Source organism: Vidua macroura, chromosome 6 (genome assembly GCF_024509145.1).
Source record: "Vidua macroura isolate BioBank_ID:100142 chromosome 6, ASM2450914v1, whole genome shotgun sequence".
NCBI classification, from domain to species: Eukaryota; Metazoa; Chordata; class Aves; order Passeriformes; family Viduidae; genus Vidua; species Vidua macroura.
Genome location: NC_071576.1, coordinates 40,247,848 through 40,263,113, shown reverse-complemented (window position 1 = coordinate 40,263,113; position 15,266 = coordinate 40,247,848). Strand labels below are relative to the sequence as shown.

Below are 15,266 nucleotides of genomic sequence, written 5' to 3'. Positions count from 1 at the left end.
GTTCACATCTGATTTGGGGTCTACACATGATGTGGTGGGGCCTCCTTCCTGGGTAGGTGTTGTGAGCTCATGCTGATGGCAACTGGAACCAGTATTACCAAGCCTTTTTCATGTCCTTCAGCAGGAATATGAGGAGTATGAGAGCAAATAGTGTGACCCTAGTGATAGATCTTTGTCTTAGTAAGTTGCACAGAGGGCCAGTTGCTTGGAGTAGGAATAAATACATTTCTGCTAAGCTGAAATGAAGCTGTTTTAAATCAGGAAAATAAATTCCATGCTCTGAAAGTGATCTTTTTGTCAGCACTGCTAGGAGATCCCCACAATGTGGTGTGTTGGGGTTTCCACTTGCAGAGCTGAATTGGTTTTTTTTTTGTCACACCCTGCTGAACTCCGAAGTGCAAAACCTTCCAATACTGGCATGTCTTTGGACAACCAGCACATACTCCCATGGCCATTAGTTATCCATATTTCTGTCCTTAGAATCTCAGTTCTGCTTGCCTGAGAGGACAGAAGGAAGCAAATCTGTTACCAACTGAAAAAGGAAGGCAGTGTTTTCGGGAAACAGACAGGCAGAGGAGCCCTGCCATATTCCAGATACTCCTGAGAACAAGGGAGGGAGCCCTGGGATGTGAAGTGATGGTGGGAGTCCGGAAGTCCTTGTTTCCATCACTAGTCAAAGATATTTCTGACTGGGAGAGTCTATCACCCTTGCTGGCAGACATCCCTTCAGACTGGATGTGCATTTGTGTCATCCCTTCCTTAAGCAAGAAGCGTCCCCACTGGCTTAGTGTTCCCCGGGTGTCCATGCTCGTTTGCACACCATTGCTTATAACTCCATGCTTCCCAGCCTGGCTGTGTTGATGTCTCTCTCTGAAGGTCATTTCTGGCTTCTTCATGGTTGTCATTCTGATGCAAAGGGGGCCACGGGAGAGAAGTTTGTGCTTCACACCTGCCTTGTCCCCTTGCCCTCAGATACGTCATCATCTCCCGGGAGGAGAGGGAGCAGAACTTGATGGCCTTTCAGCACAGCGAGAGGATTTACTTCCGTGCCTGCCGTGACATCCACCCTGGGGAGAAGCTGCGGGTCTGGTACAGTGAGGATTACATGAAGCGGTTGCACAGTATGTCCCAGGAAACCATGAACAGAAATTTCATAAGTGGTAAGTCCCTTCCCTTTCCATCCTCTCTCCTGATCCCCTCAGGCTGCCCCTCAGTTGGGCCAAGTGTGGTGGGTGAAGTAGGTTTTGCACAGGCTGTGTGAGGAGAGCTGCATTTCTAGAAGCAGAGCACCTCCAGGTGACAGCCCCCAGCTCTGCCTGGTATAGATGGATGGGTGTACAAGAAGAATAAGATATCCACAGTCATGGAGATCATGAAAGAAAGATTTGTGCTGTGATGTATCACGTCATGTGTTTTGTTGTGCCATGCTGTGTGTGTGTGTGTGTGCTGCAAGGGCTTGATGCAATGCCCAGGGATCACAGAGCACCCCTGTCACAAGACTTTCTGGCCCGAAGATTGCCAAGGTGATGGTCCTACAAGACAGCATTAGGTTTTTCCTCTGAACATGCTGCTCTCTATGGCTCCTCTGAGCAGTTTGTTTGAGGGAGCTCTGGCTGGTTTTGTGTCCATATGAATGAGATTTCCTTGGTGTGTTTGTATGTCCATTTTCCTCGTTTAATTTATCTCCTCTTTCTTCAGAAAGATAATTTGGGATCAGCGCGACATCAGCTCCTTAGTCTCACAACCTTAGAATGTGTATACAACGTACAGGAGGCTTTGTACTTGTCAGACTGATTCTTCCTTGGATAAAAATTGTTATCTTGTCTAAAGAGTAGCAATGTTGAAACAAACCCAGCAGTCCTTTGGGCCCACATATTGTCAGCAGTATAGGAAGCTTTAGAGGAAAGCAAAAATTCTTAATGCATCTGTTCATCTGTACAATGCTGATACCTGAAGTTAATTAGGAGCATTTCTTTCCAGGCTAGATGCAGAATGGCAGGGCCTCAGAGGGGCAGCCACACTAAATATAATTTGTAATTAACATTCCTGAGTATATTATTACACAGCTGCTGTTGCTGCCTTGACTTGGTAAAAGGTGTCTCCTCTTCAGTCATGGGATGGACAAGAAAAGCTGTCCTGAAAAGGCTGGTTATCTCTATCACCTTAGGATTGTTATGCACTTGCTGTGTTACATCTTGGTGGCTGTACTTGGGCAATTCCCACTTCTGAATTAACATTGGTATGAATTTGCTTTTTTATGTTAATGAACACCAGTGAGTGATTAGGTACAAGCTGCAGTGATTTTGCTGCGGTAACATGCACACATCAGTCATCCAGATGGCTTAGTGCTTTCTGAAAGTACAGCAAGAGACAGTCTGTGCCCTTGGAGCAGCTGCTCTACAGGCGCACCAAGGCTATGAGCTATTGCCCTGCCATGCAGACATGCCTTTAGTCCTGGATTGTCATGGTGTCATGGTTTGTGGGAGCTGAAACCGTAACTCACAGCCTGCTCTGTGCTACGGGTGTGGTGAAGATATGCCTCAGGACTCTCCAGAACCTGCCACAACCTAATGCACCCTCAGGTAGAGACTCTTGTGGCTACAGAGACCATTCCAGAAACCCCCTGACATTTGGTGAGCGCATCCTGCTGCAAGCTGGGCTCAGCCTGCCTTCACAAAAGGGGCACGGAGATGTTGTTAAAACGGAGCATCACCTGGGCCATTGCTAGACTTGAGAGAGACATTGAAGCTTCAACTGGGAGGGCACTGGGAAGTGGTCAGGAAGCAGCACACAAATCTGCTGAGTCACTTTCTATTTAAAAGATTTCAAATCCCTGCAGATGAGTCTGTCAAATGAAGAGAAGTGGCGCACTTTACGAACTCATAGAAAAATAACATGGTTCCTGGGTTTTGTTTCTGCTAATGGTTTCTGACCTGCCTCATCATTGGAGTTGAGACTAATAATATGAGGGATCGTCTTGTGATTTCTAGCTTTTCCATAGGGCTGAAGCACTTGTCTGGTTGGGGGAAAAAATCACCAAGAAAGAAGAACCTAAATCACTACCTCTAATTCACTACGTCTCACAGTAGTTGCTATGGTCCATAACAGGGGAAATACTAAGAGAGAGAGTGAAAGCTTTGTCTATAGAAATTCTCATCAATATGAAAATGAGATCTGTTGTTATGGATTCACTAAAGAAGTGGCTGAGTTTCCCAGCCAGCATCCAAACCCAGTGCAAAATCCCATCCATTCAGGCCAGCCCTTTTTACAGTGCCTTACTCTAACTGTTTCAAGTCTTGCATCTTTTCTGCATTCTTAGCATTGCTCTCCTTAGAGAGGGAATGGTAGCTTTTGCTCCGTAACTCTTATGAAAGCATGAATACACTTTAAGCAAACAAAACCAAAAATCAGCATAAAGCAGCGTCTTGTTTGGGAAGCCATCAATGCTTGAAGTTATTTACAAGATAGAAGAGTGATGGAAATTGAGCCAAACCTATCGTCTTTTGAATTTCCAGGTAAGGAAATCTGGCTATTCCCTTTATTTTAAGCAATTAATAATTTATATGAGGTTGCTTTTGATATTTTTTTTTCAATTACTGAATGGTCATGCTCTCAGACTCCACCAGGACAAGCTAGATGTCCCATCCTTGGAGGGCATTCACCTGTTGTAGCTCAGTTGACAATGTGTACCTTAGGTTTTAAGTGTGCAAGTTGTTTTTACTCCTTTACCTTTGCATTTCTGGAGCAGCCTCCAAACTGAACAAGAGTAAAGGGGCTTGCAAACTTTGTGCCATGGCGTGCACAGACACTGGGGTTGTCATGAAATGGTGTAAATCTCTCGCTGCACTGCTGTAAGCTTGATACCTTTTACCAAGTCAAAACAGGCACAGGACTTCCAGCTAGCCAAAAAATAGCGTTTAGGCTCTGGGTATAGTTTCTATCATGATCAGTCATTCACCTCATAGTCCTCTTCCAACGCAGGTTGGTTATACCTTTAGGTTAAACAAGCTGCCTGTAGTTTCTCTTCTCTTTGAAGTGTGTGGGTTCTACTCTGCTGTGGTTACCCAGGACTGTCTCTGTTTTTACAGACATGCCCATTAGCGGGGCTTCTCCTCTTGCAAGCCTCAGTTTCCACTGAGTTGTGTCAGTTCCCTGGCTTGTAACATAATATGCAGACCTGCAGGGATTCAGTCTGCCTTTTTCTTTTTTGTTTGAGTTTTAGATTGAGGGATGTTGCTCGGTTCCCAGTGATAATCCCCACCCCTCGTTTTCCGTTCTAGGAGACAAAATGTTACAGAATGAAAAGTCAGAAAAGAATGTAGAAAATCAAGAGGATGCAAGGGGAGCACTCCAGTTCACTACCTTAAAGCAGGGGAAGAGCCCCTACAAGCGCAGCTGTGATGAGGGGGAATCCCACCCCCAAACAAAGAAAAAAAAAATCGACCTCATCTTCAAAGATGTCCTGGAGGCTTCTTTGGAGTCTGCCAAGTTTGAAGAGAACCAGTTAGCAACAAGTACACCACTTTCCCTCAGAAGAGCATCTAAATACCAGGCTGAAGACATCTTTGAGCAGTGTGGCAGTGCCATGCAGCACAGCTCCCTGAGCCTCAGCAGAAACCAGAGTGAGAGCGAATGGAGGGTCCCTCACAGTTCCTCTTTCATCTCAGCCAAAGAGATGAGCATCCTTGAAGATGAGGAAGAAGAGCCCCTGTCACTTAAAGCAGACAGCCCAACTGAGCTGTCACTGGCCTCTGCACAAGGCAACTCCCATGAAATCCCTACCACATCCTTCTGCCCCAACTGCATCCGGCTGAAGAAAAAAATCCGGGAGCTGCAGGCTGAATTAGACATGCTGAGATCTGGGAAGTTACCCGAGGCACCCGTGTTACCGCCCCAGGTACCCGAGCTCCAAGAGTTCTCAGATCCCACAGGTAAGCCTTGCCGAGTTAGAGCATTCTCCAAACCCTGCCTAAGGAGAGTAGTGAGATGCCTGTGTGCTGTGTACCCATCTAAAGCATTTTGCTCTGAGTATTCAGGTGAATCTGTGGTTCCATGGAAGGTTCTTTGTCAGGTTTTGTGACTGAGTGGGCCAGGAGCTGATGCTGTGGGTACAGTGGAAAACACTGTTTGGGAAAGACTCTGTATGACAATTTGCTCTATTTGTTGCCATTGTAATTGATAATGCACTGCCAATAAAAAAGACATTCCATTGCAGACAGTTTGTTTGCTGTATTTTTGATGCATTCTCTTTCAGCGGAAGACCTTCCACAATGCCTCACATGCTACCAAGAAAGTATGAATGAGTCTGTGGTAATGCTGAAATGTTCTCTCTTTGTGTATGAAATTACGTCCTGCTGTATCCCTTGTTGGAAATCTCTCTCTGTTTCCTCCACTGCCTTAACACAACCATGTGTCCCTTTCTGAAGATACATTTCATTTCCTCCAGGAACATGCTGTCAAGCAGCCAGGAGCATTCAGTAAAAGGAATATTTGGGTCACACAGTGTATTGTTCAAGTGGCCAGGATGTATTGTCCTTTTTTGCTGTTCATTGTGGCATGTTGGAGACAAAGTTCTTATGCAGAAATATTGATTTCTTTTCCCTTCAAAGTCATGATTCAAATTCTATCCATAATGTTTTGTGGGCAGGAGAAGAGAGGTTGTGGCCAGCTCTTTGGGCAATGCTCTTACTGACACCAGTAGGATGCTTCTCTAGCTCAGCAACTTTGTAAATACCATATTTTTTTCCTTTTCTTTATTTTTTTGTTACAGCTTCAGAAAGCATCATCTCAGTTCCCACCATCATGGAGGACGATGACCAAGAGGTGGATTCTGCTGATGAATCAGTTTCCAATGACATGATTGCTGCTACAGATGAGCCTTCTAAGATGTCTTCTGCCACAGGTCGGAGGATACGGCGGTTCAAACAAGAGTGGCTTAAAAAGTTTTGGTTTCTGCGGTACTCCCCGACACTGAATGAGATGTGGTGCCATGTCTGTAGGCAGTACACAGTGCAATCTTCTCGGACTTCAGCCTTCATCATTGGCTCTAAGCAGTTCAAGATACACACGATAAAGCTTCACAGCCAGAGCAACCTCCACAAGAAGTGCCTGCAGCTTTACAAGCTCAGGATGCACCCAGAGAAGACAGAAGAGATGTGCCGAAATATGACCCTGCTCTTCAACACAGCCTACCACCTGGCCCTGGAGGGCAGGCCCTACTATGACTTTCGGCCTCTGGCAGAACTACTGAGAAAGTGTGAACTCAAGGTGGTGGATCAGTACATGAATGAAGGAGACTGCCAGATCTTAATTCACCATATCGCCCGGGCTCTCCGAGAGGACCTGGTTGAGCGCATCCGGCAGTCTCCCTTCCTCAGCATCATTCTGGATGGGCAGAGTGACGACTTGCTTGCAGATACAGTTGCGGTCTATGTGCAGTACACGAGCAGCGATGGGCCTCCAGCAACTGAATTCCTGTCTCTTCAGGAACTCGGCTTTTCTACAACAGACAGTTACCTTCAAGCATTAGACCGGGCTTTTTCCAGCCTGGGAATACGACTGCAGGATGAGAAGCCAACTATTGGCTTGGGAGTTGATGGTGCTAACATTACCGCCAGCCTGAGAGCCAACTTGTTCATGACAATCAGAAAGACCTTGCCCTGGCTTCTCTGCCTTCCCTTTATGGTGCATAGGCCCCACTTGGAAATTTTGGATGCCATTAGCGGGAAGGAACTACCATGTCTGGAGGAGCTAGAAAACAATTTGAAGCAACTGCTCAGTTTCTATCGTTATTCTCCCCGACTCATGTGTGAGTTAAGGGTCACTGCTGCCACTCTGTGTGAGGAGACCGAATTCCTGGGGGACATTCGAGCAGTGAAGTGGATCATTGGGGAGCAGAACGTGCTCAATGCTCTCATCAAGGATTACCTTGAGGTTGTGGCCCATCTCAAAGATGTCAGTGGCCAGACCCAAAGGGCAGATGCGTCTGCCATTGCCTTGGCTCTCCTGCAGTTCCTGATGGACTACCAGTCGATTAAACTCATCTACTTCCTGCTGGATGTGATTGCTGTGCTTTCACGCCTTGCCTACGTCTTCCAAGGGGAGTATCTTCTTGTGTCACAGGTGGACGATAAAATAGAGGAGGCCATCCAGGAGATCAGCCGGCTAGCAGACTCCCCTGGGGAGTACTTGCAGGAATTTGAGGAAAACTTCCGTGAAAGCTTTAATGGCATTGCGGTGAAAAATCTGCGGGTGGCTGAAGCCAAATTCCAGTCGATCAGAGAAAAGATCTGCCAGAAGACCCAGGTGATCCTAGCCCAAAGGTTTGATTCCCGCAGCCGGACATTTGTGAAGGCCTGTCAGGTATTTGACCTCGCAGCTTGGCCCAGAAGCACTGATGAGCTCATGAGCTATGGGAAGGAGGATATGGTACAAATATTTGAACACCTGGAAACAGTCCCATCATTTTCCAGAGAGGTTTGCCGAGAGGGGATGGACACCCGAGGGAGTCTGCTGATGGAGTGGCGAGAACTCAAGGTGGATTATTATACCAAAAATGGTTTTAAAGACTTGCTCAGTCACATTTGTAAATACAAACAGAGATTTCCCCTCCTAAATAAAATAGTTCAGATCCTCAAAGTCCTTCCCACCTCTTCGGCCTGCTGTGAGAAGGGGCGCAGCGCCCTGCAGAGAGTACGCAAGAACAACCGCTCTAGGCTCACGCTGGAGCAGCTCAGTGACCTGTTGACAATTGCTGTTAACGGGCCGCCCATTGCCAACTTCGATTGCAAAAGGGCACTCGATAGCTGGTTCGAGGAGAAGTCAGGCAATAGTTACGCGCTCTCGGCCGAAATGCTGAGCAGGATGTCATCTCTTGACCAGAAGCCGATGTTGCAGAGCATGGACCATGGCTCTGAATTTTACCCTGATATTTAGGAAGGAATGCCTCAGATCAGATAATTTTTTTAATCTATACTCTAAACTTTGATATATTATATAAAATATATATATTATCTATATTAAGGAAAAACCCACACTGAAAATTTAAGACGATGTGCGTCTGATAGAAGCTAAGCAGAATTTTAAGGATTGAAACAATGTTTAGACATTTACTGATGTCTCCAACCATGGCAGCTGCAATGTAGGTGGCAACATTTCATTCTTTAGAAGCATGTGCTGGGGCCATACTCTACATGTTCAAACCTAACAACCTATAAGCTAGACAACGGGTCTTTGTCAGCCTCATCCTCTCAGCAGTTTCCTTTGTATGTGTGTTGTCAGTTTACTGGGTTGTTTTTTGTTTTGTTTCATTTAGGGGTTGATTGTTTGTTTGTTTGTTTGTTTGTTTTCCCCTTGGTTTCAATCTCTGCCTCTCTTTCCATTGTTCAGCCAGTTATTGAGCCATTTGAGCCTTTTGTTGGCAACCATCAGATTTCTGATTTCTGACAGAGCATCCCGTGTGTTTTGTTGCCCCCAGCTCCACCCAGTTCTTTTCAGTTGAGTGAAAGATTTCTTCACTCAAAAAATTACTGAGAGGAGAGAAGGGCTGGGGGCGTTATTTTGGGTTTTTATTCTGATTTAGAAACAAATGCCTCCACTAAACTGTGATGCCTCTTTCTCAGTTCTCCCTACCTTTGGGCTGTAGAGTAATACTTGGCTTTCAGCTCCTTTTATGATAACCGTAGTACCAGTCTATCATACATATGTTATAACATGATGTCATGTGCAGACTATAAAATAGCAAAATAGAGAAGGCAGGGGGAAATTTTTGCATTTATATTTTTATATTGTATGAGATAAATATATATATATATACACAACTATTCATTCAAAACCAGGGCTGCTGTGGAAGCTAGACAGCCAATGAGTCGAGAGCCACCTCTGGGCAGAGATTCAAAGGCTTAAAAAATTATATTTTAATTTACATTATTTATACCATGTCTTTATAATCCTAGATTGTTGTGGGGTTTTTGTTTTGTTTTGTTTTGTTTTGTTTGGAATGACTGAAAGAAAAACCTGCTGCGGTTTGGTGGCAGGAGCTATCAATGCAAGATTATCTTGGATTATATTCATGTGTGATGTCCTACAAAGGTTCACTTACTCTCTTGTGACCAAGGTAACATGTTCCACAGCACAGCAGACTGATGACAGCAGGAAGAAGGGATGCTCTGCTTCTTCCTGCAAAATATTTCTTCCTTTCTTGAAGGAATGCAGAGTCCAGCTGAAATGTGAATGGGGGACTTGCACCTTCCATCACAAAGAGATTGTTTTGTGGGCTTGGGGCTCTTCTTTGTTTTATTCTTTTAAAGTAAACAAGCTCCATCCACACAATATCACTTCAGGTTAGAAAAGAGGAAAAAACCCACAAAAAAACCCCAACCAACCAAAAAACCCACACAAACAAAAAAGGTGCAAAAACTCCACAGATGCTAGTGCCTTGCCCTGCTGATGTGGCATGGACAGCACCAACCTGACCAGACCATCGTGGGAGTGAGATGTGTGGTCCAAAAGGTGTCCAAGCCATCATGTTCTCGCTTCCCAGAGGGATGAGCTTTGTGCCAAGCTGTGTTGTTTGGAAACATGATGGTGGTATCAGCAACACTGAACCTTTCCTTTCTCCTGTTACCCCCCTGCCCTTGGTCTTGGTGCTAAGATATCTCTAGAACCGTTGCTGCTAGTTAATAGCTTTTCATTTATATAAATATATATATATATATATATATAATATTATTTTATTTTTTAAACTTTTTGTTTGTTTTCAATGGAGATGTAGCATGTTTGGAACTGATCTCTCTCTGAGTCACTTTCACTGCCAGGGTTCACGCACTGTCTTCCCCAGGAAAACACACACTTCTACCTAGGTTTCACTCACCTCCTGCTAACCCCTTTGCCTTCAGCAGAACTTCACAGCCAGCACTGGCAGAGGTGTGTGGCCAAGTCACTATGGTTCAACTTACAGACCACACAGGAACAGCTAGGCTGGTGTTGGTCAGGGTTTTGAAAGTGTTTGCCTCTCTCCCTGTGGGACTGAGGAGGGACTGAGCCCACCCAAAGCACAAGTGGTGGCCTGTACTTGTGTCCTGACACTGCCCCTTTGCTGTAAAACAGGGCCTTTCAGTCAGATGGTCCAAGCGGAGCAGAGTGGACCCTGTGAATGTAGCAGTGAGGGCTGGTCAGGCCAGCCAGTGAGGGCTGGTCAGCACCCTCTGTAGCACTTAACCCTTGCCTTACCTCTGACAGCACGTGCAGCCTGAGGCTGGCTCAGGCAGGAGAGGGCACCTGCGCCAGGGCCGCCCACCTGCTGCCAAACTGCCGCCAGGGGTGCAGGTGCTGGGTGCTCTTCCTTGTGGTCCTCATGGAAATGTCACATGCTAGGTCAGGGCATCACACAGTTGCAACACAAGGGCATCGATATGACACACCTAGGAAGCATGAAAAATGGCTTTGTTTTCATGTTTTCCTGTATTTTCTTACAAATTATATGATCAAGTTGATCCATTCATGCAGAGGAGTGAAAATTAAACTGGAAACCCCCTGCCAGCTGTACAGCCTTGGGTGATTGTTTGCCTGACCATAAAGCAGGGACCTCTCCACACAAGGTGCTCATAGCTCTCCAGGCACAGTGAATTGGCTCTGCTCAGGGTGCTGCCACAAAGCTCTGGAGCTGTTGCCTGCCAGGGAGGTGGCAGGCTCCCTTCCTTTTTAAAACTTGAGGAGATGTAAAAAGATTAAAAAGATAGAAAAACTGTTGCTCCATTCGTTTCTGACTGGAGATGGGCAAGGTGAACATAGATATAGAATCCATAGAACTCCATAGCTCTCCGTGGGTGGAGAGGAAAAATCACCTGCCTTTCTGTTTGCAGCAGCAAAAGCTCCTTGGCACAGAGGCCCATCAAAGTGCCTGGCCCACTTGGAGGGAAGGAATATTTGGGGACAGTCTCCAGACACCTTTGGAAAGAGGAATGGTCCCCCAGGGCTTGTGTTGAGTAGCCTGAGAGGCCTGTTTACAACTCTTGATCCAAGCCTCCTAATTCTTGCTACCAGGGAGGAAATGGTGAGGTAAGAGTTGCCAGAGTCCTCTTCAGAAATTACTTTTCCAATTTGTCGCTCCTTCCCTTTGGTACACTTACAAATCCTGCTTTCATCAGTGACACCTTTCACCGGCAGCTTTTGCTTCTAATGGTGCAGTGAAATGTGCAGCATGTGGTGATATTCTCTGGCAGCCAGAGACACAGGCAGAGCACTTGTTCCTTTAGCAAATAACCTTGCTTGCAAACAGTGATTCCCTGCCACTGGATGTTGTGGATACTCGTGATAGGAAAGGTCAGAGACCCCTTACATTGGTGATGAGGCTAGACAAGAGCTTGGTAGAACAGCTGGCCCAGCCCAGCCTATTCCAGCTCCTCCAACACAATTCCCTGTTACCTGCACATCAGAAAATAAACCTGGCCTTTGTCCTAGGGTAATGCAGGTGCTTTGCAAGCTTTCCCTCCAGGTTAACCTGCCTATCAGATCTGTAGCTCTTAACTTTCATGGATAGTCTGTGGATGGAAACATGACTACCAGCATAGACAAGATAGGGAGGAGGGAGGAATATCAATGCAAAGCACCCTTGGCTTCCCAGGGCTCCCAAGCCTTTCCCAGAAGCAGGTGCATCTCTGTGCTCTGTTTGTCTGGGCCCAGCCTGGTGGCAGTGAGGCCAGGAGGCAGCAGCAGGCATGGGGAGGGCTTAGCAGGGTGCTGAGGGAGGCCTCCATGGCTCCAAGTTTGCCATGCATCATCGGGTTTAAACAATGCCTTTCCTGCTGTGCTGAGAGATCGAGAGGAGCTGTTTTGAATGTGTTGCTCACAGTGTCTTGAACTGGTTAGGCTGCAAAGACAGAGGATTCAGTTTTTCTTGAACGAGCTCTTTATTGTCTCCTTCCCCTGCATCTTAGCTATGGCATCTGACTGTGAATAATGCACACTTCTCCAAACCCTCGGGTTTCTGTTTCTAGCCCATGGGATTTTTGGTTGCCAGTTTCCCTTCCCCACTTCTTGCTCAGGCTCCTTGCCTCTTTTACCCTGCTGTGAAGCAGAAATCTGTGAAGCACATTTAGACATGTCCTTCTGCAGGGCTCACCCGTGTCCACAGGGGGCCGGGCCCTCCAGCCACAAGACTGACCTCAGCAGGGATAATCCTCACAAGAAACCAAAGCTCTTCCCATACCAGCAAAAGCACACGGAAGTTACGGGGGCTGTGAGGGGACACGGTGGGCAGGGTCCTTGTGTGGTGTCTGCCTTGGGTCTTGAGCCAACTGCAGCCATGTCCCCCGTACTGGTGTCACTTTTGCTGGTATGACTGTTCAGACATGATTCAGGCTTGGTCCATCTCTTTCTCACAGCACAAACTCAACCAGATGGCCCGCGGGGTCTTTGGAGTCCCCATCCTTTCTTATCTCATGAGGATTGCTGTTTGTTTGACCAGTGCCTAGACAGCTGGCTTGCAAATAAGCAGTGACAGCCTCTGCTTTTGCAGATTCCCCTTTCAGCCCTGTTAAAAGAGGTCTTAAAAGCAGAGAAATGGTACGTTAATCCCCCAGCCATTGTATCCAATGCAGTAATGCCTATGCAATTCCTGTCTCCCTTGGAGACACGTATGATGTGTGTGCATGTAAGCTAGTGTATGTATACAGTACATATGCATATGGTCTATATATTGTATATACGCACATCCCAGTACATATACACACAGTACAAAAGATTAAAATCACATGCTTATATATCTATAAATGAAATCCTATATATTTATATATTTCTATGTTTTCGATAGATATAAAGATATAATATAGAGATAGACTCAACCACCCTTGTGTAAGGCTGGCCCTGTGTTCTAGCACAAGGCACGTAACACTGAAGACTTTGGACTTTGGGATGGTTTTAGCCATACACTGAGGCCTACATTTACATGTATAGCACTCTATGGAGAGGGGCTTGGCTGTGTTTAGGGCAAGGGGCTTCCTTGCTGGCATGTTAACCAAGTGATAAATAAGGTTTGTTTAATAATGGAATGTCTTGGTAGGGGAAAATTGCTTGGGTGTCATTCTCCCAACAAAGCCTCTTGCTGAGAGCCTATGTGTTCACACTTGGACAGACACATATCCACCCTCATATGCACTTTTGTCTCTCTGCATGGTTGTGGTTGGCAGCTGCAGGCACTGGTGCTGTGGAAATGTGGCTTTTTGCAGTTCCACCTGGCATTCCTCAGCAGTCTCCGGCACACTGCCAGGGAGACACTGCACTGGCCAGCGCTCACACGGCACCAGCGAGAGCGTGGGTGCACTTGTGGGCGTCGGTCAGCGACACAGCCATGGCACTGGGATAAAGGCAGCAGGAGAGCCAAGGCGGTTTTGAGTGGAGGAAGGGTTACGGCCACACAGTTGGAGGTGGCAGGGACAGTGTACGGAGCTGGAACAGTGCAAACGAGAAGGAGCCATGAAGTCAGAACGATAGGGATGAGAGTGCACGATCTCAGTTGGGAAGGCACACTCAGCTCTCTTTGGTCAGGCTGGCCGCTGTTCTGCTGCAGGAGCCACTCCGCTCCCTCAGGTCTCACAGCCGCTCCTCAGCCTGGAGCAGCCTGCCTGGCCAGGGGCCCAGGGAGGCTTTCTGGAGGAAAGGGAGTGATGTGATTGTATGGAAGACATGGTCAGTGTCTCACGTGTGCCTTTGGGCCCCAGCACACAGCGTTCGGACCTTGCCAGGCTGAAGCGCCAAAGGGTGCAGCCCTCTTACCCTGCCCGTGCAAAAAGACACCTGCTTTCCCATGACCAGCATTTCCATGCTGGGATGGGGGTGGATCAGTCCTCCCCCTGCTGATGTATCTGCTGATGCCTGTGGGATGGGCAGCTGTCTCATCCCTCCATCCCTCCCTTCACACAGCCACTCATAGGACACTAGCCCTGCTGCATCCTGAAGCCTTTGGCTAATGCCTGAGAGAACCTGATTGGTGTCTCTGGCTGCTCTGGCAGCAGGTGGTCAGTCAGCGAGCTGCTTCCCCACAAGGGTTGGAGGGAAAGCATGGATGTTTGCCTTTGCAGCTCTGCTCCACGCCTGGCAACCACTGCACTCCTTGCTGTTTATTTGTTGGCTTTGGTCGGGAGGAGGGTGAGTTGTAATTCCGACATCCAAATGGATCGTTACACTGGTATTGCATGTGCAAGCTGCCCCCAAGCCCTGTTGCACCTCAGTGCCCTCTCCCAGGCCTCTCTCCTCCACACAACTGGTAATCCACCTCAGCCGCCCCTGCCTGGCGGCGGCTCCCCACCCTGCCGCAGCCCATCAGCCGCGCAGCACCGGCGGGGAGCTCTCAGCACCTGTTCCTCACAAACCTCAGAGACAGTTTTCTCGCTCCAGCCCCCTCCTTCCGAAGCCACTGACACCCTCGTAAGCCCAGCCCGCGGCCTCGCCTCCCACCCGCCCTGCTGGTGGTGCTGCCGCCCGGCGAGGGGCTCCCATGCACTGCACCTCATGTCAAATAAGCTCGCTGGGCTACGCAGGGGAACCATGTCTCATATGCTGTAATGCTACAGGAGGGCTACGGAGTTTTCTGCCAGTCATGGCATCCTCATAGACTCACCTGACAGTTAGCAAAAATGCATTTCTACTTCCAGAAAATGAGGTTTTGTCTCAAACCTCTCCATATCCACATCCAAGCACAGCCCTGCTGAACTGTTTCAAGCGATATTTCACCCACCCACTCACCCATCACACACACATATGAAATGAGAGAAAAATATCTAGACGTCTATTACTATATATGTATTAATATGTTAATATCACTCTTTTGGAGACATTAAAATGTTATTACTTTACAGACTATGCTTTATAGTACCTGTGTGAAAGGACCTAGGACACTGGATACGAATAGAGCTATGTTGATATATCATAGTATGTACACAAGAACTTTCCTTTTGTCATATTATCCTTGTAATGTAAAATGATTGTTAATAAAAAAAAAACATTTAAATTTATCAAATTGGGTTGCTAATTCTTTAAATTGTTCTTGGAGGTTAATGTCATTTTGCCAGACGAAGGGCATCTAAGCTGATGCACTCCTGTTTCTCTCAGCCCAGGACTATAAAGAGCAGATCCAGTGCTGATTAATCCAGAAAGTTCAGTTGCAGCCCCCTGAGGTGCTGGTAGTTCTCCCTCCTGAGTAACTGGCTCCTGATATGCTGAGTGCCACTGCAGCCCCTTGAAGTTGCACCTTGGCAAGCAGGTCCAGC

General features: G+C 47.1%; 1 protein-coding gene across 6 annotated transcripts in view; it reads left to right on the top strand.

The window, feature by feature from the left end:
* The window catches only part of PRDM11 (PR/SET domain 11), a 49,022-nt gene extending 34,012 nt beyond the window's left edge, over nucleotides 1–15,010 (top strand). For 3 of the 6 annotated variants that reach the window (XM_053981042.1, XM_053981041.1, XM_053981044.1), the window contains 3 exons: nucleotides 973–1,160; nucleotides 4,281–4,931; nucleotides 5,771–15,010. In XM_053981042.1, coding sequence (XP_053837017.1) covers nucleotides 973–1,160; nucleotides 4,281–4,931; nucleotides 5,771–7,935 — 3,004 coding nt within the window. In that variant the 3' untranslated portion in view covers nucleotides 7,936–15,010. Of the gene's footprint in view, nucleotides 1–972; nucleotides 1,161–2,800; nucleotides 3,516–4,280; nucleotides 5,215–5,770 lie in introns of those variants that run through there. The other 3 variants (XM_053981046.1, XM_053981043.1, XM_053981047.1) reach the window with 3 other exon arrangements.
* The last annotated feature ends 256 nt before the right edge of the window (nucleotides 15,011–15,266 follow it).